Consider the following 24098-nt stretch of genomic DNA (forward strand, 5'->3'; position numbering starts at 1 on the left):
TTAATTTTATTATTATTAATTATATAATTAAATATTTGATTTAATTAAATTATTATCATATATTTTTTAATCTACATTTATTATCATTATTTTAATTATTAAAATTATTATTAATTTTATAAATATATAACATTTTATTTTTGTTATAAATATTTAATATTTATATTTTATAGTTTTTTGAGAGGGTAATTATGTAATTTAGGGGGTCTTAGTTGGATTTCTCTACAACAATTCATGTCTACGGAGAATTTCTTCACCTTTCCGCGCTTCCATTTCACCAGAAATCATTAGATTCAAACAAGAATAGTTTTTCCAAATCCATCCGTGTACCTAACGGAGCATAAATGAATATACTTTATTATTCTTTTGGAAAACAATTACCTTTCCAATAACATTTTTTATTTGGTGAGATTTTGACAGTTAAATCATTTTTGTCATTAAAATATAATTTAGTGTAAAATGAAAATTTTCTATAATTAGTTCATGTTGCGGATGGGACTGTCAACTTTTATTATGAAAAAATGGAAGGGAGAAGAGGAGCAACCGAGAAAACAAAAGAAAAAATGATTTTCTATTTAGAAAAACATATATAAGAGACAATGATACATATTAACAGAACCCATATTCTTAAAAAACATAAACTGAAAAAGAAGAAAAAGAGAGCGTTAACATCCCTTAAGCTGTACAATGTATATCTAAATCTCCTATAGCTTACAACGGTAGTGAAGGGGTCACGATTGGGGCATTGGGCAAAAACATCTGGCAGTCAACTATTTTTGTAGAAAGAGATCAAATAAATTTGTTTGGAGTTTATTATCGAATATATAACAATGTTAATGTTTTTTTTTATTTGTTTATAAAAGTTGGAATTAGAAGCTATTAACTATTATAGTTTACAAGTAACACTCCTGAAGACATGATACTCTTTTTTGGATTATGATTGTGATGATACAATTTTTTTTTTTTACTTCTAAGAAATAAGAAAAGGTAGAGTAATGATAGGTTTACATTTTTAAGTGACATTAAATATTCTATCAATAGAGACCGTATGATCAAGATCGGGTTTCGACAAGCCGACTGACACTACAAAAACCATTACACTTGAGTATATTAGTGAGACTAATTAGCAATTAAAAGCTATGTAATGCATTTCTAAACATGACACAGCTCCCTAACCTGGTCCAATGAGAAAGGGCTCATGACAATCATATAAATAGACACAAAATCCAAGAATCAGGTACGTCGTTATACCGTGCTCAGGGTAACGAGTGTCGAATACTAAATTCTGACTTGAACGTCAAAGTGCATTTTGCTGGTACCATCTGAGTTTAGACTTTATGGAGACCGAGAGGCGGAGTGAAAAGAGGAGAGGAAGGAGCTCGCTTGGAAATGAATAAAATGAGTGTTGACCGACCGACTGAGAAAGTAGAGAAGTTTCAGTAGTTCTCTTGGTTCTAACCCCGTTCGAGAACAAATATATTATTATTTTATTAAAAAAACATAATATTTTTTTATTAAAAAAGGTTTTAAAGTAGAAATGGGAGAAAAAACTAGTGTGAAATAAACTTTTTTCAAAAAGACATCGTCATAAGCAAGTGATTGAGTGTCTAGTACTGCTATAACATCTTATTCAGTCAAAGTCACTTAAATATTGACTTTGGGTTGGAGGGAGAAAAAAACTTCTTGTATTAATGTTGATTTAATGTACTTTTGCATATCTAATGATAAGTGATTAAAATCTCTAACTCCGGAACTTAACAATGAAGCAAATGTTTAATAGTGTGTTAGGGAGATAGAACAACCATCAAACAATATAAGAATTAACATCATGTGGCGAAACACTATACTAAAAAAGGAGTTTTGTGTGTCTCTTGTTATCATCATGGAATAAGGCTTGGTTGCTAGCATCCAATGTTTTCATGAATATATATTTTTTCTTTGGCAAACATGAATGTCTTTCTAAAGCAAACAACTTTTAAATTGAGAAAATACTTGAGTTGATGTAGATCTTTTATCTTAAAAGCATTGTCTAGGTATTCTTTTACGTCTTGAATATTACATAAAGAATTTTCTGCAAGAATATTGTCATCAACATGTGTAAGCAAAACAATGAAAATTGATGTTGTCCTTTTGATAAATAGAGAAATGACAAACTTGGATTAAACCATTATTGAAGAGAATTGTTGGAAAGTTCAGGAAACCATTATTTGTTGGCTTGTTTTAGTTATATTGAGACTTAATTGATTTGCATATTTGGTTTGGCTTAGTGTGGTGAAACTTGGAGCCAATGTCATATGCACTTCCTTTTTCAAGTGTTCATATAAGTAAACATTATTAACTCCAAGTTGTTGAAGGTGCCAATTTTGGATGACAAATAGAACAAATCATAAGACACATTGTTGTAAGTTTGGTAAAAGGGAAGACTGTATCCACGTAATTTACTCCTTTGAGTTGTTTGTACCCTTTTGCAACTAGGTTAATGAGGTCATCAACTTTATATTTTGTTTTGTATACCCACTTACTACTTATAGGATTTTTGTTTGAAAGTATCAATGAGATGCCATGTGTTTTTAACTTGTAAGACATTGATTTCATTTTTTATGACAGAAAATTTATTCTGGATGTTAGATAACTTGATTATATGTTTGTGGTTCCGTGTGAGTGTGAGAAGAGATGGTCAAGATATAACGCATATGTTTGGGTGACAAAAGATTTATATGATAAATGAGTGTATATCAAAAAATATATTTTACTCATGGTGGAAGCAACTTTCAATTGTACAAATTTGATGATTAGATGGTGGAAAACTTTCAAATAAGACTTTTGTGTTCTTATAGACCTTCAATGGTTATGCATGTTATTGTGTCTTCCATCTTTAGAATGACGAAAGACTTGGTGTTGGTGTTGTGTTTAAGATATTCAAAAAAGAAATTGGAATTAGTTTACTATCAACCAACTTTAGTTTGTAAAATGTTAGATTTATATTATATTCATTCTATTCAAATGAAGAGAAGGAGTGCTTCAAGTATTAACTATAACAAAACATGTTGTGTGACATTAAAAGACTATATTATCTGGCAAATTAATACAAGCATATATTTAAGACCATATTTTATGTTTATTCCCCCAAATGTGTAAACTTGTTAAAACCAGAAACTATAAATAATTATTAGATAGGGCCAGCTGTTTTTTTATTTAAAAAATATGATGATAAACAACACATAAATTGGATTTTTCTTTTCAAACTCTGCAAACTAATCACTAGATTATTTTATAGATGGATAACCCTTTTTAATCATAAAATATTTTACCCTTAATTTCTCATTTAGTTCGCCTGTTTTGTAACTACAAACTACTCATTTTAATTCTAATACATATATTTTGTAACTTTTGCATTGCTATATTTGACATGGTTTCTTAACAACTATACAAATAATCATGCATTATACCAAATTCAGTGTGTTTTGAAATACATAATGCATTATTGGACATGGATCCCTAATAATATTTACTTTTTTTTTTCTGAATATTTGAACAAGTTTTTCCATTAAAATTTCCTAAAAACAAAAAAATTATTTATAAATTAAAATTAACTTATGTCCAATTTTTTTTTAAAAGTATAAGAGAGTCCATAAATTAGTTTATACGGAAGTTAATTTTATTTATAAAAAACTAATTTTTATATTTTTTATTTGTTTTCTAAAAATGATTATGGAGAAGCTGAAGTAACATGTCGACGATGATTTTGTATTAACTAAGTGCAAAGTTATCAGAACTTTGATAAATAATACACCATTTAATTAACCATGTATGATAGAATTAAAAAAAAAACGTGTGTAAGAGGAGATCCTAGAAATAACTAATACATAAGAGAAATTCCACTCTTGTGACTCATTGTTTTGATTCAACGAGACAAGTAAGCTAAAAGTTAGAAACATGTAGTATTTAAATAAGCTAAAAGTTAGAAACATGTAGTATTTAAATAAGCTAAAAGTTAGAAACTAAAAACTTTTTGTAACTTATACCTTACTAAACACTCTTGTGGTAATCAAATAAGCTTAGTTTATACCAACCATTATGTTGAATGGGAACATGTTTAACAATTAAAATCCACCAACATTTTAACTAATAATAACAAGTATACAATAAATGTCTTAAAAGGTGTATTAACTTCGTTACCTTTGCTTCATTATATTTTCCAACCACAATGAGAGTCAATTAAATGTGGTTAGGTGTAAACGTCTTTGCATTCATGCATTCACATAATCATCAATAAGATTTTCTATTAACAAAAACAGATAAAAACATTGCCCTTAACGTGATTTCAACGCGTTTAAATTGCTAACAAATCCAAATGGACTTGCTAAACATTTTTCTGAGGAACCACGGAAAACAACATAATGGATCAAATCAAATTAACATGAGAGAAATCAAAGCAAAAGGAAGTTTCCCAATTGAAATACCCCACCACACAAAATTGATGGCTACCAAACAGACCAAACAGAAAAGACTTGCCCATGTGTTATGAATTCCTCCACAAATTCACGTCTAAACACTTTTGCACCCCAAATCATAGCATGTCCAAATGGCTTAAACTCTTACCTACATTTTTAGCACATTCCACAAACATCATTGTTCATAGTACCTATAATTTGCCACTCCATCCTCCCTCATCAAGACAACATGTACTGTTTTATATATTTCCTTTTCCATTATATAGCCCAAGCAAGAAAAACAACAACCAATAATTTCCCAATGAAACTGTTGTTCCCACCCTCTAAAGAAAATTGCTCTCTATTTTACCAAAATAAAAATGGATCCTTTTCAATGCAATATCCATCACCCAAGTGGTGGAAAACATAAGTATGACATATAAGTGTGACTTAATTACTCATATAGGCTTTATAGTTATCAAAATTTTCCCTCTAGTTCCTGTACTTTAAAACATAGATTTTTAGTCTGTTATGGTTTGTGTAGGGATAGAAAGAATAATGTGTAAAAATTGAATAAAGTATAGGAACTAGATGAGAAAGCTTTTGTAAATATAATGATCAAATGAGTAATTAAACTAATATGAATTTGACAAGACATGAAAAATACCTCACTCTTCAGTCCGTGGGTGTTCCCCCCACTTCTTCATGAACTCCAGAAAAATCTCATTCCATGTGTCAATAGGCCCTGGCAAGCACCAATGAACACAATCATTCTGCACTCGCTCTTGATGCCCATTAGCAAATGGAAAGGGATACATATAAGGACCTGGATGCCCATCTGGCCTCAATAGTGCTAATCTGGTTACATCCAATGCCTCCAACCTAATAATCCCTCCAAAGTTATTAGCTTTTGTCTTGGCCTCTTCCACTTCTTCAATCTCAATCTTTCTCATATCAGCATCCATCCCTTCAAGTTGTTTATCCTCTTTTCTATAAGGCTTGGTCTTTGGACAAGCACCAGCCTTATCCCACTCACCTTCAAAATGTGCAGGTGAAAATGTTGTCACAATTATATCAGTTCCATAGCCTTTACCCCCTCTCCTATCAATTATGCTATTGAGGGTAGTCCTTAGGGCCTTCCTTAACACATCATAAAACCCAATTTCAGTGTGGTTAAGGCCAGGACAGTAATGACACCCTAAAACTGAACTTCCATCATAGTACACTGCAGGATGCAAAAACCAGTGCCCAATTGACAACACAATCAGGTCCATTTGATCCATATCCCTTGCCCACCTCTCATCAACATGATCCAAATACAACTTATTATGATTTGGCCCCGAGTTTGACTTTTCAACACCTTGCACAAGAAATGGGGACCAATACAATGAGACACTCACATTGTGAGAAGGAAAATGCCACTTCCTGAATTTGTTGTCTTCACCATTCCGGTAGACAAGGTTGGGGGTTGAAGCAGAGCTCAACATGCAAAGAAGGGACTCTAATTGATTCCTGGCCATAGAGTCCCCCACAAAAGCTATATGCTTGTTGCTAATGAGTTGAAGAAAAGTCTGAGGCTCAAACCTTGGAAGTCTGCATTGACTTGGTTTCCATCTCCAGTAAAGATAGCCAGAGTCAGGTCTTCCATGTGCTATGCAATTCTGGCCTTCTTTGATTGTACCACAAGTTGTACCATTGTACAAAGGGCCTCTCTTGTCACGGATCCATTTGCCATCAAAGTAATCACATGGGGTCTCATAAGTTTTCTCCTTTTCTGCAAATAAAGAACATGTAACCAAGTCTAGTGAACCAACAAATTCTACATCCCAAGTTTCCAGTTACAATTCCATAAAACTTAGATTCAATTCCATTGACGTCTTTACCTTGTTGTCCAATTATAATTAAAATTTTATTTCAATAATCTATGTTGAGACTTAATGCAAATCTTTATTACACAAATTACAATACAAAATACAAAACTCCACTTCTGATTGAATAACAGTGCTAACATATTCTAAAGAACTGCAGCCAAGTTTTTTGTCCATCTTAAATCAAGACAAGACTAGCAGCCATATAGGTTTGAAAAAAAAAGATGAAATTAAACACACATGTACCTGGAGAAGAAGGTGCAGAAGCAGAAAGAGAAGAGTGGGAGATGATGGTGATTGGGGTGGAGTTGGGAAGTTCAGTTTCTGGAGATGTAGGGAAGGGTAGAGGGTAGAAGTATAAGCGAAGTAAGAGTATGGGAAGAAGAGCATAAAGGGTCCAAGGAAGAAGTCTCTTGGTGATGGACAGGGATTGGTCTTTGAATGGGCTTGTGATTCCCATCTTCAAAGCCTATCCCTTGTTTTTGCTTCTCTTTCTTCTTCAATTTCTAGTGTTCTTAGCTGAGATGAATCAAGTTTCAAGAAAGAAAAAAAAGCATTTTTGTACTTATCAAATGAAAGTTGGGAGGTGCAGACAGAGAAGCAGGTTCATTGGCTTACTATTAGTCATCAGATAAAATAATAATAATAATAATAAAGAAAAACATAGTTGGATCTCATTATGTCTCTAATTCAATAGTTTTCTTGGAATCTAATAATAGCCTTAGAATATTGCTATTCCAATCTTGTCCTCATTCCCTCTCATCATCATTATGTAAATAGAAGAAAACAATTACTCTGGTTAAATCTTATATAAACAACACCTGTTACATAAACTTATAATATATTATTGTTCTATTTAAGAATTGGTTTTTCATATTTTCTCCTTAGAACAACTTTTCTTCTTCACCATGAGTCCTGCTTATGCTTTTTCACTTTATTTCAAAGTGGTTGTGAGAGAATACAAATGTATGTGTTATAAGGACAGAATCGTCTAGACAGGAAGAACTTTACCAAGGACCATGGTCAAGGGGTCCTACTAAAAAAGGACACATACTTTTTTTTTTTTTGAAAAGTTAAATTATACATGGTCATGGACTCATGTTTTTAAGGAGAGAGGCTAATTAATACTTTTTAATCTGGGTGTAATCTAAACTTTTGAAAATAATTTTATTTGAAGTGCATTCTCTTAAAAAAGTATTATTTAAAAAACATTAAAGTGAACTTCTCTTTTAATATATATTTTTAAAATTAAATTGTTTATAAATTTAACTACTTAAATTCGACTTAATTATGATTTGTAAGATTAAAAAATATTTTTTTTAAAGAAAATATTTATTAATAATATTTCAAATAATTCAACTCGTTAAAAAATAAAAATAATTTAGTTTAGTTTAATATTTTGTACCAAAGTGAGAAAAAAAATCTAAAATTATTAATACATATAATCATTTTCAATAATAAAAAGTATATTTATAGGAACATTATAAATGGTTCGTAAATTTACTGATAGATATTTCTTTTCTTCTCTTTTCGTCCTTTTCTACAGGTCAATTTATGTTTAGTTGTTTCTTTTTCAGCTAAAAGAAACATACATTCAAACAAAACAGAGAAAGAAATTAAATTTGAAAAAAAATTATAACAACAATTTCTTTTATACCCAATTTTATAGATTTTTCTTCCACATTTTTATAGTAAAAAAGAAAATGAAATATATTTTTTTCTGGTCATTGAACACATTTATAGTCATGGGAGGCTTACACTCTAATTAATGAAGTTCTTCGGGCGTGCAATCTTCTTGGGCCCTGTAGGGCCGTTTATTTGATGCTAAATTTGGGCCACGAGGTCCACTATCACTATACAATTAAACTCCATTCCCCACACTCGAATTAATTACAGACTTTTCTAACAAGCCTCACCTTTATTGCTTCAACCTGAGTAAGATATATCTCTAATTAATTACACCTACCATATTTTATTTTATAAAATAACATGAAACGCATCATCGTATCAACCACGTTCTTTGATAATTTTAATAATTTAATGTGTGGATCGTCTTAATGCCAACTAACTGTGTTGGGGCTTCCATATATTTTCCATCACAATGCAGCTATACCCAAAAAGACACTGAAAAAAATGTACAAGTTAGGTATCAGTTTAATATTTTTTTTGTTGTGAAAAGAACTATCATATTAAAAATCATATCAAATAATTATTTCTTGGTGGACCCAACAGAAATTAAATTATGAGCATAAAAGTTATATATGTATGTCTTTTTATTTACTGTATCAATATTTCTGTGGCAATTCATAATATTAAACTAAATATATTATCAGAGGAAGTTCTAGTCTTTCTCTATCAGGACCCCCCAGATTTATTGTTATCCTCGTTCTTTTCAATACAAGAATTTTAAAACAAAATAGAACCTATGGTCCACACTTCAATGTTCAATTTGAGGGTGCACAAATTATTCATGTGCATTCATTCACGAGGCTGAAGTTTAGATAATCCACACCAAACTATGAGCATAAAATGAAGCAGAAAAGGATAAGCAAGAAGGAATGGTTTCAACATGAGAGGTGCAAACTCAATGAAAGATCAATCCATCACCAAGAAACTTCTTCCATGTACACTCCATATTTTACTCCTCCTACCTCTGCTACCCATAGTTCTTCTCTCGTTTTACTTTTACTCTCTTTCTCTTGCTCCATCTCCACCAACTAAGCTTTCTCCTTCTGCAGGTAAATATGTATGTATGCATGCATGATTTTGTTTTGTTAAACTATATTATTGCAAGTGAATTTTGTCTTCTAAATTAGCAACAAGTGGTGTGGTACATATATATAGTGGTTTACGTCTTTAAGGGAGTTTATTGAGTTCATTCTTGTTTTTGTAATATTGGCAGACAAGGACTATGTTTGTGATACTCCATGTGACTACTTTAATGGCAGATGGGTCCTTGATAAGAGAGGTCCTTTGTACAATGGTACAACCTGTTCCACAATCAAAGAAAGTCAGAATTGTATCATCAATGGGAGGCATGACACCAGCTACCTTTACTGGAGATGGAAACCAAGTCAGTGCCATCTTCCGAGGTTTGACCCAAACACTTTTCTTCAACTCATTAACAACAAGCATGTTGCTTTTGTTGGAGATTCTCTGGCTAGGAACCAAATAGAGTCCCTTCTTTGCTTGTTAGCCACTGCTTCAGCACCTAAACGTGTCCACCACAAAGGCTCTCGTAGATGGCACTTTGCTTCTCACAATGCAAGCTTGTCCCTCTACTGGTCCCCATTTCTTGTGCAAGGGGTTCAAAGATCAAGCACAGGGCCACTTCATAACATATTGCATTTGGATCGTGTCAATGAGAAGTGGGCAAGGGATGTGGATCAAATGGACTTGATTGTGCTATCAGTTGGAAATTGGTTTTTGGTTCCTTCAGTTTACTACGAGGGTGGTAAGGTTTTAGGTTGCTTAAACTGTCACGGTTTTGAGTACACTGATATTGGTTTTTATGGTCCACTGAGAAAGGCTCTGAGGACTACTCTTAATAGCATAATAGAGAAGAAAGTTGGTAAGGGAAATGGAATTGGTGTAATTGTGAGAACATTCTCACCTTCCCATTTTGAAGGTGATTGGGATAAGGAGGGTACTTGTTCAAAGAGTAGACCTTATAGAAAGGGGGAGATGAAACTTGGAGAAGTGGATGAAGAGATGAGAAGGATTGAGATGGAAGAAGTGGAAAATGCTAAGGCAAAAGCCAAACAGTTAGGAGGGTTTAGTTTGGAGGCACTTGATGTAACAAAATTGTCATGGTTGAGACCAGATGGCCATCCAGGAGCTTATATGAATCATTTCCCATTTGCTAATGGAATTTCAAAGCGTGTGCAGAATGATTGTGTTCATTGGTGCTTGCCAGGACCTATAGACTCCTGGAATGAGATCTTGGTGGAGATGATGAAGCCGAGAGTGCAGAATCCCACTTGTTAATTTATCACACTCTTCATATTTTTCTACCGAATAGGTTATGTTATGATCACAGTAGCAGCAGTAAGTAGCAACACAAACTACAACCTTTTTAACACACTCTTGTTGAATGCACAATTTGAGTAATATGATGAAATTAAGAAAAGAGAATGTGTGAGAAAAAAAAGTATCACTAGGACAAAATATCAAAACAACGAATCCATATAAAAACGGTTGCAATTTCGTAATTATAATGTGTTTTTAACGATGATTCTAAGAGGAATTATCGTTAAAAATGGTTATGGGAGACATATAAAGACGGTTTTGGGAGGAACTGTTGTTAAAAAGTGTAAAATTTTTGAAAAAATATTGTGTTGTGCGTGTCTCCCTCTCTTATTTTGTCTCGCGCTCATTCTTCTCAGTATTACTTCTCTCACACACTCGTCTCTCTACCACCACACTCCAACCGCGACCTTCACCACACCACAAAACCACTGATAAATGCCAATGTGTAATTTTTATAATTGAGAAAATTGAACACTTTGGAACTTAATTGTTGCTTAATGTAAGAAAATTACCCTAATTTGAGAATTATTGAATCTGATTATATATTTTGAACCAGGAAACAAATGAAGAAATTTAATCCCAATTTTTGTGTAAATTTCAGATGAATACGAAGCATTAAAAGAAAGAAAGCAAAGACTTAATTGGATCACAAGAAGGAGTAAAGAAGGAAAATATAAAGGAAGCATCTCGTTCAAGCTAAAATATTTAGCTCAGGCTAAAATTATCTAAATTAAATTAATGGTGCAGTACTAATATAGCTCAGGCTAGAATTGCTCGCCCAAGGTAAAACAACATCGAATGATCTAGCCTAAGCTAGATTGGCTTGCTTGAACTAAATTTCATTAAATAAACTCTGGAATAGAGTTAAAATAGGAGCGGTGGAAAATAAGTGAGGATTTTAGAGAGAATTTAGTGAGAGAAGAAGAAGAAAACTCTGTTCTCAAGAGAAGAATGTTCTCAAATCAGCTCTTCTTATGTAATTCAGATCAAGAATGAAGATTGGAGGAGCTATCATGAGTTGCTAAGTGCTTTCAAACTTGAGATTGAATGTAATCTATTTTGATCAAATGTATTCTTGGTGATATATATATATATATATATATATATATATATATATATACTTGATAACTTGTAATGCTAGGAATGGATTTCAAGTTATTAATTGCATCATAATTTTGTTCATAAAGCTGGAGGATTTGTCTGAGAAATCAATGTTTGAGAAATCATCATATGAATTTCATCTGTGAGTAATCAAGGTGAATATCTTTAAATTAAGCATCAAGAATAAGTAGTTTTGAGTATTATATATTGTATTATTCCAAAATACAGATGATTAAGATAGACGCAATTCAATCCCAAGTATTTTTATCTATATTTGATAAGTTAGTTTTGTTACTTGTTGAATCACATCTTAAATTTTGAGTTATTTTTGGTAAAAGTGTTAATTTGGTTATGAACAAGTTTCTACATTTATTTTTTATACTTGACGAGTTTTATAACAGAACTTCTTAATTAGAATTGTTCTTTATGGGTTCGACATTCGTACTTTAAATAGTATTATATTACAGCTGATTTGGTATACTTGTCGGGATAAATCAACAACCACTACCGTGCAACTGACTATCGTGCAACCTCCATCACTCCAACCGTGTGACACCGCAACCTTCACCCTCACTCTAGTCACACGACACCGGTGTTGGGTTCAATAATGCCAAAGCTCAAGGAGGGGGGGGGGGGGGTGAATTGACCTTTTAAAACTTTCGCGCAGATTCAAGTTTTATCATAGTACACAGAAAATAAATCGATTTATTTAGCAATGAACAGAGTTATTTTTACACTGTTTATGTATTAAAGCGTTTATACCAGTCAAGTAATTCTTGAAATTATGCAGATTGATTTGCAAGCTATATACACATTGATTTTAAGAGGATATTATGTAAAACAGAATCAGTGACCTTCAATTTTTTAAGCAAGTGATAAAGGTTCAATTATTAGCTTGACAATCAATTGGGTAACCTATCACAATCAAACAGTTCCAGTTGTAATTAACATTTCATATATCTTCTTAAGAGAAGCAAACTGATTTTCTAGAAAATAAGAACAGAATGAACAAGCCCAGAAAGAACAAATTTATTTTTAATTGAACATATTCAATTTTAGACAGATTAACAGATAAGTGAACCGAGTGCAGGGATGAAGAGAAATGAACACACAACAGTTATATTGGTTCACTCAAATGAGCTACATCTAGTCTCACCTAATCCAAGGTGAAATCCACTAAACAAACGTGCCAAACACACTTACACAGTCACTGTTCTTGAACCCTACAAGAACCTTGACACGCTTGCTGAAAAACACTATTTCAGCACACACACTCTTCAAGAAACCCTATCAAGAAGAACTTACAATCACACTATACAAGAATTCGAAATATGAAACGAATACACCTGATAGAGAATGCATAAATCTGTCTTAGACCAGTAGAATAGATTGCTCACACAGTAGCAACACCTTTAACCAAGCCTTAGAGCCAACCAAGAACAAGCACACTTTTGATTTGTAAAGTCTTTCAAGAACACTTGCTAATTCTCTGTAAATCCTTAATTCTCTGTTGTAAAACTTGTTTTCTCAATTGTATGATTTTACTTTAAACGCAGAAACAAGCTCTCCTTTTATAGAGAAACAACTTATAACAAATTTTTAAAAAACAGTTAAAACTGTTATAAAAAGAACAGATTGAAAATAAAATGAACAGATTTATTTTCAAAAGCAGTTGGAGAATCTGTTATGTGAAGGAGACTTAGTCAAACATACTGGTGCAAGGATAAAACGAAAAAAAAACCTTTTAAGGTAAACATGGCACCAGACAAAAAAAGAATCTATTCATTTACAGATGAACAAATTTATTTTCAAAACGATAACAAAAACTTCCTAACAGTTAAAACACAGTCGTTTTGATGGATTGAAGATTTAGTTAAAATACTTGATGCACAAACTATGATTTTCAAAAACACTTAATCAAAGCATCAACTCAAGAAAAAAATCTATTCATTTAGAAAAGAACATATTAATTTTTTATGCAGTAAGGATATTTTTGCAAAACATGTGAAAAACAGTTTCAGAAAACTTGTGTTTGCTCTTATCACATGGTCAGGGGTTAAGAAGTGAGTTACCTAGCAAAAAACCTACTCTAAACAACCTCTAAACTATACCTAAGACATTCTTAAAGCAAATGTAAATACAAATGAAATTTACACAAATGGCTTCATCAAACACATGTCTTGAAGGGGCAACAACCATCTTCAACAACCGGATTCTTCAACCTCACACCAGTTGTGCGACTCGGCCCTTGCCGCACCGCACTAGAAAAATGCCAGCTCGCGCGACATCGCAACCTTCACCCTCAGTCCTAGACGCACAACACCGAAAATGCGCCAGCTCCCTTGTCCAGCTCTATATGACATCGTCCCAACCATGACCTCCGCGCCCAACCGCTCCAAATTAGAGTTCATCCCTCCATTTTTGCGCAAACTTTTTTTTTATTTGATGAATTAATGATGGTTCTAGAACCATCGTTATAAATTCTTGATTTATAACTACATTCAAATTAACGACGATTTTAAAATCATCTTTAAATGTTCACTATTGTTAATGTTGTTTCCTGCAATAGGGTATTACATTTCTCCTTCAACTTCAACTTGTGCTTATTTCTTTAATGAAAATTAGGTTACAATTGTTCACTTATGTCTACTCAAATAAACAAGAGAGAAAATTTTCATGAAGTTGTAAATCTCCCATAAATTTAACTATTATCAACTTTTCAGTTTTCTTTTTTGTTTGGGTTAATTTCAGGTATGTCACAACATTATAAGAAAAATCCACTTTATCTGTCAACAAAAAGCGATAGCCATATAAAAGAAGCCCCTTCCCGTTGGACACTACAATATATGTCAACTATTGCGTTGATCATAAAGACGTTTAACTCACTAAAAAATATTAAAATAATAATAAGTTGGCGTATAGAATGAAAATATAAAGTAAATGCAATAAAACAAAATTAAGTGTCATCAATAGGCTATGTTAGCATAGGAAGCATGTGGGATGTACCGAGGAAGAACATAAGTGAAGAAAAATGAAAGATAGAGATGTTTATAAATTGAATCGCGAGTATTTTTGCCATTTCACAAATCGCGTAGGGTGCAAATGCGGGTGTGGAATGATGAGGCCCGAAGTTAAAGGAAAATTGGAAATGAATATGAATCAGTAAATTCACTTTTCGTTTTCTGCAACTTTTATTCAACCAAATGTATTTTTAATCAATAGGCTACATATCTAGTTACAAAAATAAAAATACGACAGTCAGTGATAAACTATTATTATTATTATCATTATTTTTATATATTTTATATAACTTTAAAATTTTATTATATTACTAAAAAGTATATGTAAATATTATCCATTAACGCCCTCATGGTTCAGAGACATTATTCCTCTCCAATAAAAAACAAGACGTCATTTACAAGAATATTATAAATAAATATATTAACTTATAAGTATATACTAATTTAATTTAATTCAATTTTAATATTTATTAAAATTAGTATAGTTAAGTCAAAATTAATCTTATTTTAAAATATTATCGTCATTAGTATTAACTAAATCGATAGTAACTTAAATTAATATTAAAATAAAAATTAGTAGCTTTCGGTTAAATTATAATGCTACATCACTCTTATTAAAATTTAAAATTGAATGAAATACTAAAATGAATCAAAGGCAGCCAAATTTTTTGAGAAAGGAGAGATCACATGGTTTGTCATAAAGTTTTTTTTATAGGATGAAAGATTAGAAAGAAGAGGAGTAAGAGTAGAATTAATTAAAAAAAACAATATGACTAATAACAAATTTCCAAAATAAAGAGGATATGTTAGCTTGAAAAAGCAAAGCACGAGTAACATTTAAAATGTGTTGGTGTTTGTGTTCAACGATATCCATTTTGTTGGATGTTTCAACACAAGAAGTTTGGTGTGTGATGCTTTTAGAAGCGAAAAAAACATGCATACTAAATTCTGGTCCATTATCGGTTCTCATAATTTTTATTTTTGTATGAAATTGAGGTTCCACATAATGAGCAACAACAGTCAAGAAATATTTAAAATCTTGCATAGACGTAACAAAACAAGGTCCCCATATATCAAAATGTAGAATGTCAAAGATAGCAGTAGTAGCAGTTATATTTAAAGAAAAAGACAATTTCTTTTGTTTGGCACGATTACATGTATCACACAACTGTAGTTTGTCAACAATTATAAAACACTCAAGACAGTTAATCTTTCATGAGAAGGGTGAACCATTCTATAATGGCACAAATGTTTATCCTTAATGTTGCAAGTAATATAAGGAATAGAAATTTGTGGTGTAGTGTATGATACAACATAAAAATAATTAAAGAGGTACAGTCCAACAATAGCCTTAACTATATCAATCTTCTCGTGTGATAGATTGTCTTGTATTATGCATTGAGTAGAAGTGAAAGTTAAAGTGCATTTAAGTTTTAAAGATAATTTAGAAGTGGAAATAAGGTTTGATTTGAATTTAGGGATGTATAACACATTAAGAACATAAGATTTATCAGAAAATTTGACTAAACCATAATAGTTTGCAAAAACAATTTGGCCAGTAGGAAGATTAATCAAAACAAGGGCAATTTTTGTGTAATGTGTGAAAACGAAGAGGTCAGTGCGAACATGGTCAGTGAAACCTGAATCCAATATCCAAGAATTGTAAATATTAGGTATAAAGGAAAAAGAATTACCTTTTGGAGGCTGGTGATTTTGCTTGATGGCATCGACCGAGAATGTGCCAACTTGGTTGATTTGTGCTTGAGCAACAAAGTGTTTTAGCACAAAATGTTAGTTAAGAATTAGCATTGTTGAGAAGTGAGTTGAATGTCTTTAACATCCTATTCTTTAGAAACATTGTCAATAGAAAGATCATCAGTAATTAGGTTATGAATCTGGGTGGTTTGAGTGGGATTATGGGTTTTGTATCCAGGAGGAAAACCATGTTTCTTGTAATAGGTGTCAATGGTGTGGCCAGTTTTGTTATAGTAAGTGTAGAGTTTCCTACTAGATTGGATTCTAGTGTTTCGAGTGTCAGCAATAGGAAAACGAACTTTTCTAAAACATACGGTCTGATTATGGCCATGTTTACCCCAAAAACCACACAACAAAGTATTTGATGGAGCAATACAACTGCCATTGGTACTATGAATATTAGGAAGAGGCAAAACACTAGATAGCTAACGCTCTAGTTGAACAACTAGAGAGAAAATCTTTGGGATGAGAGGTATGGGTTCCATAAGCAAAACACGTGATCGAATATTACTATATTGATAATTTAAACTCCTAAGGAACTGCATAGCACGATTCTCACATTTTATTAGGTTATGAAAGTTTCAATAGAACAAGAACACTTAATAGAACAAGTGCAAATAGGATTAGGTCGAAAATTCTCCAATTCATCCCAAATTATGCGTAATTTTTGTAAAATAATCACTAACAGAGTGATTGCTTTGATTTAAAAATGAAATTTCTAATTGTAAATCAGAAATGCGAGATAAATCACCCTGAGAATATTGGGTTTTCCGATAATTCCAGATATCAATAGCAACATTCATCCATATTATACTTTGCCTAATTGGGAGAGAAACAAAATGAACTAACAAGGAAGCCACCATGTTATTGCAAAAATAGGGATATCTTTCAAAGGGCAAGGATGATTACCAATGATGAATTCAACTTTGTTCTTAAGACTGAGGGTTGTGATGATTGAATGGTAGTTTAGGGTTGAGAGAGAGAGAGAGAGAGAGAGAGAGAGAGAGAGAGAGAGAGAGAGAGAGAGAGAGAGAGAGAGAGAGAGAGAGAGAGAGAGAGAGAGAGAGAGAGAGAGAGAGAGAGAGAGAGAGAGAGAGAGAGAGAGAGAGAGAGAGAGAGAGAGAGAGAGAGAGAGAGAGAGAGAGAGAGAGAGAGAGAGAGAGAGAGAGAGAGAGAGAGAGAGAGAGAGAGAGAGAGAGATGAGCAAAAAGTTTCAAATAGTAAAAGTAGAGGTACATATATAGAAAACATAATACCTAAAACAGTTGACATGAATAACAGAAAAGAAAAAGGCACATTCTCCCTGCACCTGATCATAGACGTGAAAAGACCAAAGTGCCCTTATCATGGTCAAGTGATGAATGTTAATTAGAGACCTGCACCCAACCCTCATCCATAGACATGTTAATGACTTACAGATTTTTCCATCCATAAATAGTTGTATGACTTACGGATTTTTTTATCCATAAGCATCAATATTGGGTTATGGATTTTTTTATCCATAGGCACAAATATTAGGTTATGGATATATCCATCCATAGGCACAAATATTGGGTTACGGATAAATCCATCTATAGGCACAAATATTGGGTTACGGATAAATCCATTCGTAGGCACCATTGTGTAGTCAATACATCACATATATTAATGCATAAATGCATCACAAATGTAGTCAATACATTTATTAAAATATCCCAAAACAAAAACATTACGTATCTATTACAAATGTTTAAGATTAGAAATATCGTCTAATGGACATTATTTGTGTGTAAATTTGCATCCGGCTAGTGTAGTATGTTGACCAAGATTGGGCTGTAGGATAACAATGTGATGCCCACAATATATCTGTAGGTGGAATAGGACAACCAACTTTCAACTTCACCTATAAAAGTAATAAATATAAGTTACATAATACAAGTTTTAAGTTAGCACTTTTACATGGACGTTTTGGGTATACTTGGACAAAATGATTTCCATGGACGTGCCCAATTGCAATGATTCGGTGTTGAGTGAAGTTACTTGGTGGTTGGATTCTTAACGAAAAAATAGTCAATGATTGTATCATGGACAATGAAACCAAACTAGCATTGTACCGATTAGCAAATGCCTCACTACACTTATGTGTCATATCTTCATTATCTAACGCATTGTAAGTTATAGACTGTTCCATATCAACATCATCTAATCCATCACACAAATCAATCTCTCCTGAAATTCCCATGTATGAGTCTTGTGTATCCATTCACAATGCTGAAAAAAAAATTTTACTTAGCTTGCGGAAAATAGTCAACTATTCTGGATATGGATATCCATAATTCAAAATACAATTACGGGTAATTATATCCGTAATGCAGTGATATGGTGCAGAAAATGTTACTGACTTACGGACGCTTACATCCGTAACGATAAAAGAAGACTTCCAGATATCGGTATCCGTCACTACCTGAGCTCGAACAAAATGTGATAAAGAAGCTTAAATCGGTTTTTACCTCACAACAATGTCAAAGTGCAAACGACCCCGTCCACCACCACTATAAATCCACCTCCTACGCAACTCAAAGCACCACCAAAGAAGAAAACCAACTCAAAGCACCACCGTCACAGCTTTTCCAAAGAAACCTTCACAGCTTTTCAAACTAAAGAAGACAAGGGCATAGTTGGATTTTGAAATTTTCGTCATGTGCAGGAAGCAAATGATCGGGTGCAGGAAGTAATTGCCAAAGAAAAAATGACTAGGCCCAATGATAACTTAAAACGGACTTTTAAATTACTAATTAAAAATCAATTTAAACATAGTAACGAATTAATGTCGACTTCTGTAAAGTTACTTAAACTCAGCCCAAAATATTAATTAGTACCTATATGTAATATAAATTGGATCTTAAAAACTCTAACAAAGTCTAAGTATTTTCTTGTAACGAATAAAAATAAATTAAAGTATTGCTTTTTTTTTTTTCCAGTTTGGATTCTTAGCTTTAGAACCTTGTAACATGTAATGATTGAGACACTAGTAATGTAGAATTTCTATGAACTTTGAGTAGGGATATTTCTTTGCTTTGGACACAGCAATTCAAATTATGTTGAGTTGATTTCAATGTGTATTATGAGGAACCTTTCAATTTAACTTTCTTCCAAGAAAATACACCTTATCTGTATGCAAATGCCAAATATTTGATATACTTTGAAGATTTATTCTCTGCTGGATCTTCAAATTTAAACGATAATGTTAAAATGCCAATAAGTGGTGAGAAGAAGAGTATTAAATTGGTTAGGTAATCAAATATTTAGATGAAAAACATGCTGTCCCAAATTCGAATGTGTATTGATACAGTTTAACCTCTTCTTGAAGTTTGACCATAATTTAAGTTAAATTCTTTAATACAATGCATGTTACTGTATAACCTGAAGTCTTGAAAACATGAGAAAGCAATATTTATTGGTAGTTACTCAAACTGATAGGGAGAGACAGAGAGGATCCATCAAATTTTCTGCATTAGAAATCAGAGTGTTAAGTTGTTTAGAATTTAAAGAAGATTGTTATATAATGTTTGTGACATTTCCCTATCCACTGTGAAAGAAAAGAATAAACAAAACCATTCCTTGCTCTTATCCAATACAATCAACCAACAAGATATGAGAAATATCTCAGTCTTCAGTCCTTGGTTGGTTTTCCCAGTTCTTCATAATCTCCAAAAGAATCTCATTCCATGTGTCTATAGGTCCAGGCAAGCACCAATGAACACAATCATTCTGCACATGCCTTGCATTCCCATTAACAAATGGAGAAGGGTTCATATAAGGACCTGGATGGCCATCTGGTCTCAGAAATGCTAATTTGGTCACATCCAATGCCTCCAACCTTAATCTTCTTCTGGCTTTTGCCTTGGCTTCTTCCACTTCTTCAATCTCAATCTTTCTCATCTCAGCATCCATTCCTTCAAGTTGCTTCTCCTCATTTCTATAGGGCTTAGTCTTTGGACAAGCACCAGCCTTGTCCCACTCTCCTTCAAAATGATGTGGTGTAAATGTTGTCAGAATCACATCAATTCCATTGCCTCTGCCTCCTCTCCTCTCAACTATGCTATTAAAGGTGGTCCTTAGGGCTTTTCTCAACACATCATAAAAACCAATCTCAGTATGATTAAGACCAGGACAGTAATGGCAACCTAAAACTGAATCTCCTTCATGGTAAATTGATGGAATCAAAAACCAATGCCCAAAGGACAGCACAATCAAGTCCATTTGGTCCATGTCCCTTGCCCACCTCTCATCCACATGATCCAAGTACAAATTGTTATTAGGGTCAGTGCTTGATTTTTCAATACCATGCACAAGAAAAGGGGACCAATACAAGGAAATGGTTGCATTGAATGAGGGAAAGTGCCAGTGGCTGAACTGGTTTTCCTTCCCTGTTTTGTTGTTGTAGACAAGTTTAGGAGTAGAAGCAGTTGCTAACATGCAAAGAAGGGACTCTAATTGGTTCCTGGCCATAGAGTCCCCCACAAAAGCTACATGCTTGTTCTTAATGAGTTGGAGAAAAATTTTAGGCTCAAACCTTGGAAGATTGCACTCAGTGGGTTTCCATCTCCACTGTAGATAACCCAAATCAGTCCTTCCATGTGTCATGCAGTTCCTTCCTTCTTTGATAGTACCACATGTTGTATCATTGTACAAAGGACCCCTGCTGTCACTCACCCATTCACCATTGAAATAGTCACATCTAGTTTCATTACTTTTCTCCTTTTCTGCAAGGAAGAACAATTAAGTCTTGTAACACATCCCAAGTTGCTAATCATATTACAATTCAAGGCACAAAAAGCATAATTTGAATTACAGTTAAGTTATATGGTGTTTTTTTCTTTTGCATGAAATCATCCATTGAGTTTTATCCCTAAAGTTTTTTAACTTCCACTTGTTATTCTTGCTTTTTCTAAATACTTAAGTCTTGTTATAGATATTGATTTCTTGGTTTCATTCTTTTCAATTTGAATTAATAAAATAGTCTATTTATTTTCCATTTTCAAAGATCAGTACAGAAAACTAAAAGAAGTACATTGATTGTTTCTATGCAAACCTATGAAAACAGAAAAACAAATTCAAAACAGGATAACAGTTTTGTGAATTAAAAGTAAAACCAGAAATTAAAAACAGAAACAAACATGTCCTGAAAAATTTGGTCCCAGTTAACAATTTTAGTTGTCACTTGCTATAGATACATATAAATAGTTAGACCAAAAGACGAAAATTTGAATAAATATTTACAAGAAGAAAAAGTGAGAACTTTACAAGTCAAGAGAAACAAAAAATGAGAACCTTATTGATTAAGAAGAGAGTGTGCATACCTGCATGAGAAGGTGGAGTAGCAGAAGTAGAAGCAGAAAGAGAAGAATGGTACGTGATGTTGTTGGTGGTGGAAAGGGGAAGATCAGGATTAAGAGATGGAGAAAAGGGTAGAGGGTAAAAGAATGAAATGGGAAGGAGGACACAAAGAGTCCATGGAAGAAGTCTCTTCATGAGGGAGAGGAATTTGTCTCTGTTGAAAAAGTCAATAGTTCCCATGTTAAAAGCCTTCCTTCTTGCTTATGATTCTCCCTTTTTTTTTGCGTTCCTTCTGGTGTTTCCAAATGAGAAGAATGAAGAAAAACACTGTATTTTTTTGTTTGTTGCATTGATCATGTGAAGTGAAAGTCAAAAGGAGGATAGAGACTGAGAGAAGCAGGTTTCTTGGGGTATTTGGTTATAAGAACACGTAGAGATATCTCTATGATTTCTCTGTCTTTCTAATGTTTTGAAATTGTAATAGAATCAGGCTTTTAGAATGGTAATGGAAATATGTGGAAAGTTTTCCACAAAATCTTTTAAAAGTAAAAATAAAACAAATTTATCAACTAGTTTATACAAGTTAATTTGTGATTTTTTTAGCTTAAACCTTTTTAAAAGTAAAATTACTCAAATAAATCCTCCCAATATTATTTATGTAATTAGATCTATTCACTATTCACAGATTTAAAATTCAGTATTCGGGAAGCTAAATACTCAATAAAGAACAATACTACAGAATCTTCCTCTCTTTTTTTTTTTTCATTTTTCAAAATAATTTGAAAAAATAGGCAGTGATTCGACTTCATGGAAATCGATTTTTGGACCAAGGTTTATTTCACATATAAACATGTATACTTTGAAAATGAAAGTGGAATGAATTTATTTGGGTATTTTTTTTAAAATGGAGTTATTTTGGAAAAAAATTGTTAATTTGTTAAAGTTTTTTTATACAATATTTTAAATTTGTTAGTTTTGTTTTAACTTAGACATTGTACTAATTGATTATTCTCTATGCTACAAAAATTGAAAGGCCGAAGCAGTGTTGTTGTAAGGGACATAAGCCTTGTTAGGTTTAACTTGTTGGATGATTGTAGAAAGATGTTGGATACTTTAGTTGTTCACCTACTTTGAAGACTTTGCACTTTAAATATTGAAAAACCAACAATGATAAACATCATTTGCGACCTCTCCAATAATTGAAAAGGTTGTTTTAAAAAGAGTATGAAAGTTTAAGATTTTTTATTAAGTTGTTTTGTGCGCAAATAATTGAATGAGTTGGGACATATTAAAGGACAGAGATTTCCTCTGTAATAGTGTAAGAAATCCTTCAATATTTAAAAACACTAAAGAACTTCCCTAAAATAAAACCAATGTCTATATTTTTCTGATCTGAACCATGGTTAACTAAAGGTCAACCTTTTTTATGATTAAAAAATAATTTACTAACGAGAAATTCTATTTCTACAATATTTTTATATTTTTTTAACAATTAAAAAAGAGAAAAAAAAAGGAGAGAGAAGTATAAATAGAATAATATAACGAAGGAGAGGTAAAAATATATATTATATAATGGAAACAAACAATAATAGTATGAATTAAATATATTCCGGATTTCAGAATACGAATTGCTAAATATATAATTTTAATATAAATATAGTATACAATCAGCTTAAATGGTGTAATTAAATTCTATATCGACAATATATTGTATTTATTAGATTCTATTAAATTAAAAACCTATTATCTAATTTCATATAAATTAATACTATTTTTTTCGGTATAAAATTATTCACCAAATATATTTAAAATAGGAAATTTCAAATTTATATTAATAATAATATTTGCATATATATATATATATTACATTTACTATGTTAAATAGTTTATTTATTGACGATGTGATAATTAATACTTTAAATAAATTATTATGATTTATTTATTTAATTACATATTAAAAATTATTATTTTAATTATTTTATTCATAGTAATATATTAGCATAAAAATTAAAATCCATATTATTTTTTTACTATTATTTTTAAAAAAATTATATGATAAAATTTCAATCTAACCGTTTTTCAATTATTTCGCTTTAATTTTGCAAGTTTAATTATGGTAAGTTTAAATTAATTTTCTAAAATTAATTTAAATATATTATTTTGGCTCTCCAAACTTATTGTCATAAATATGTATTCCATATATAATGTACCAACGGAAACAAAGCGCAACCCACATTTTTTTCTTTTACTTCATTTTTAGGATGATAGAAATTTAAAATACATAAATAAATAATTTTGAATGAGTTGAAATTGAAAAACAAAAACTAACATAGGAAAGAAAAATAATGAATTGATTGAAATGGAGTGAAGAGAGTGATTGAAAATGAAAATTATTTTATTTGATACGTGAGATTTGATGTGAAGATATGTTCTTTCTTTCTGGTGTTGTCTTAAAATAAGATAACAAGGAAAGAGTGAAAAGTTCATTTGCGTATAAAAATTGTATATTAATATTAATTTAAAAAATTAAAAAATAATTTTATTTTTTAATACAATTTATTTGAAATGACAAA

At 31.9% G+C, this 24098-nt stretch overlaps 3 protein-coding genes across 4 annotated transcripts; 1 reads left to right on the forward strand and 2 right to left on the reverse strand.

Moving 5' to 3' along the window:
• Window positions 1-4388: 4388 nt before the first annotated feature.
• Window positions 4389-7010, reverse strand: TBL27 (TRICHOME BIREFRINGENCE-LIKE 27). 2 transcript variants are annotated; one of them, XM_068612033.2, is made up of 3 exons: window positions 6548-6948; window positions 5101-6207; window positions 4389-4602 (listed from the first exon to the last, which is right to left on the reverse strand). In XM_068612033.2, the coding sequence occupies exons 1-2, from the start codon at window positions 6759-6761 to the stop codon at window positions 5102-5104; spliced, it is 1320 nt and encodes a 439-aa protein (XP_068468134.2). In that variant the 5' UTR covers window positions 6762-6948; the 3' UTR covers window positions 4389-4602; window position 5101. The 2 variants fall into 2 exon arrangements, with proteins under 2 accessions (XP_068468134.2, XP_090154403.1); XM_090298277.1 differs by having other exon boundaries at window positions 4389-6207; window positions 6548-7010.
• Window positions 7011-8866: 1856 nt separating this feature from the next.
• On the forward strand, window positions 8867-10351 carry LOC137810652 (xyloglucan O-acetyltransferase 1). The gene is given in 4 exon segments (XM_090299393.1): window positions 8867-9039; window positions 9118-9128; window positions 9176-10260; window positions 10262-10351. Coding segments are annotated over 4 exon segments (1326 nt in total). The 5' UTR covers window positions 8867-8870; the 3' UTR covers window positions 10323-10351.
• Window positions 10352-19681: 9330 nt separating this feature from the next.
• Window positions 19682-22015, reverse strand: LOC137810653 (xyloglucan O-acetyltransferase 1). The gene is made up of 2 exons (XM_068612037.2): window positions 21549-22015; window positions 19682-20951 (listed from the first exon to the last, which is right to left on the reverse strand). Exons 1-2 carry the CDS (start codon window positions 21763-21765, stop codon window positions 19852-19854), a joined length of 1317 nt encoding a protein of 438 aa, XP_068468138.1. The 5' UTR covers window positions 21766-22015; the 3' UTR covers window positions 19682-19851.
• Between the last annotated feature and the right edge of the window lie 2083 nt (window positions 22016-24098).

The sequence above is a fragment of the Phaseolus vulgaris genome, chromosome 2, assembly GCF_051622355.1.
Source record: "Phaseolus vulgaris cultivar YP4 chromosome 2, ASM5162235v1, whole genome shotgun sequence".
NCBI classification, from domain to species: domain Eukaryota; kingdom Viridiplantae; phylum Streptophyta; class Magnoliopsida; order Fabales; family Fabaceae; genus Phaseolus; species Phaseolus vulgaris.

Bases quoted from the DNA above. Each gene is read 5' to 3' on its own strand.
- TBL27 (XM_090298277.1), bottom strand. From the start codon at position 6,761: ATGGGAATCACAAGCCCATTCAAAGACCAATCCCTGTCCATCACCAAG. The intron at 6,208-6,547 runs GTACATGTGTGT...CTTTATTTGCAG, and splicing joins TTCTGCACCTTCTTCTCCAG to AAAAGGAGAAAACTTATGAG.
- LOC137810653 (XM_068612037.2), bottom strand. From the start codon at position 21,765: ATGGGAACTATTGACTTTTTCAACAGAGACAAATTCCTCTCCCTCATG. The intron at 20,952-21,548 runs GTATGCACACTC...TCTTCCTTGCAG, and splicing joins TACTCCACCTTCTCATGCAG to AAAAGGAGAAAAGTAATGAA.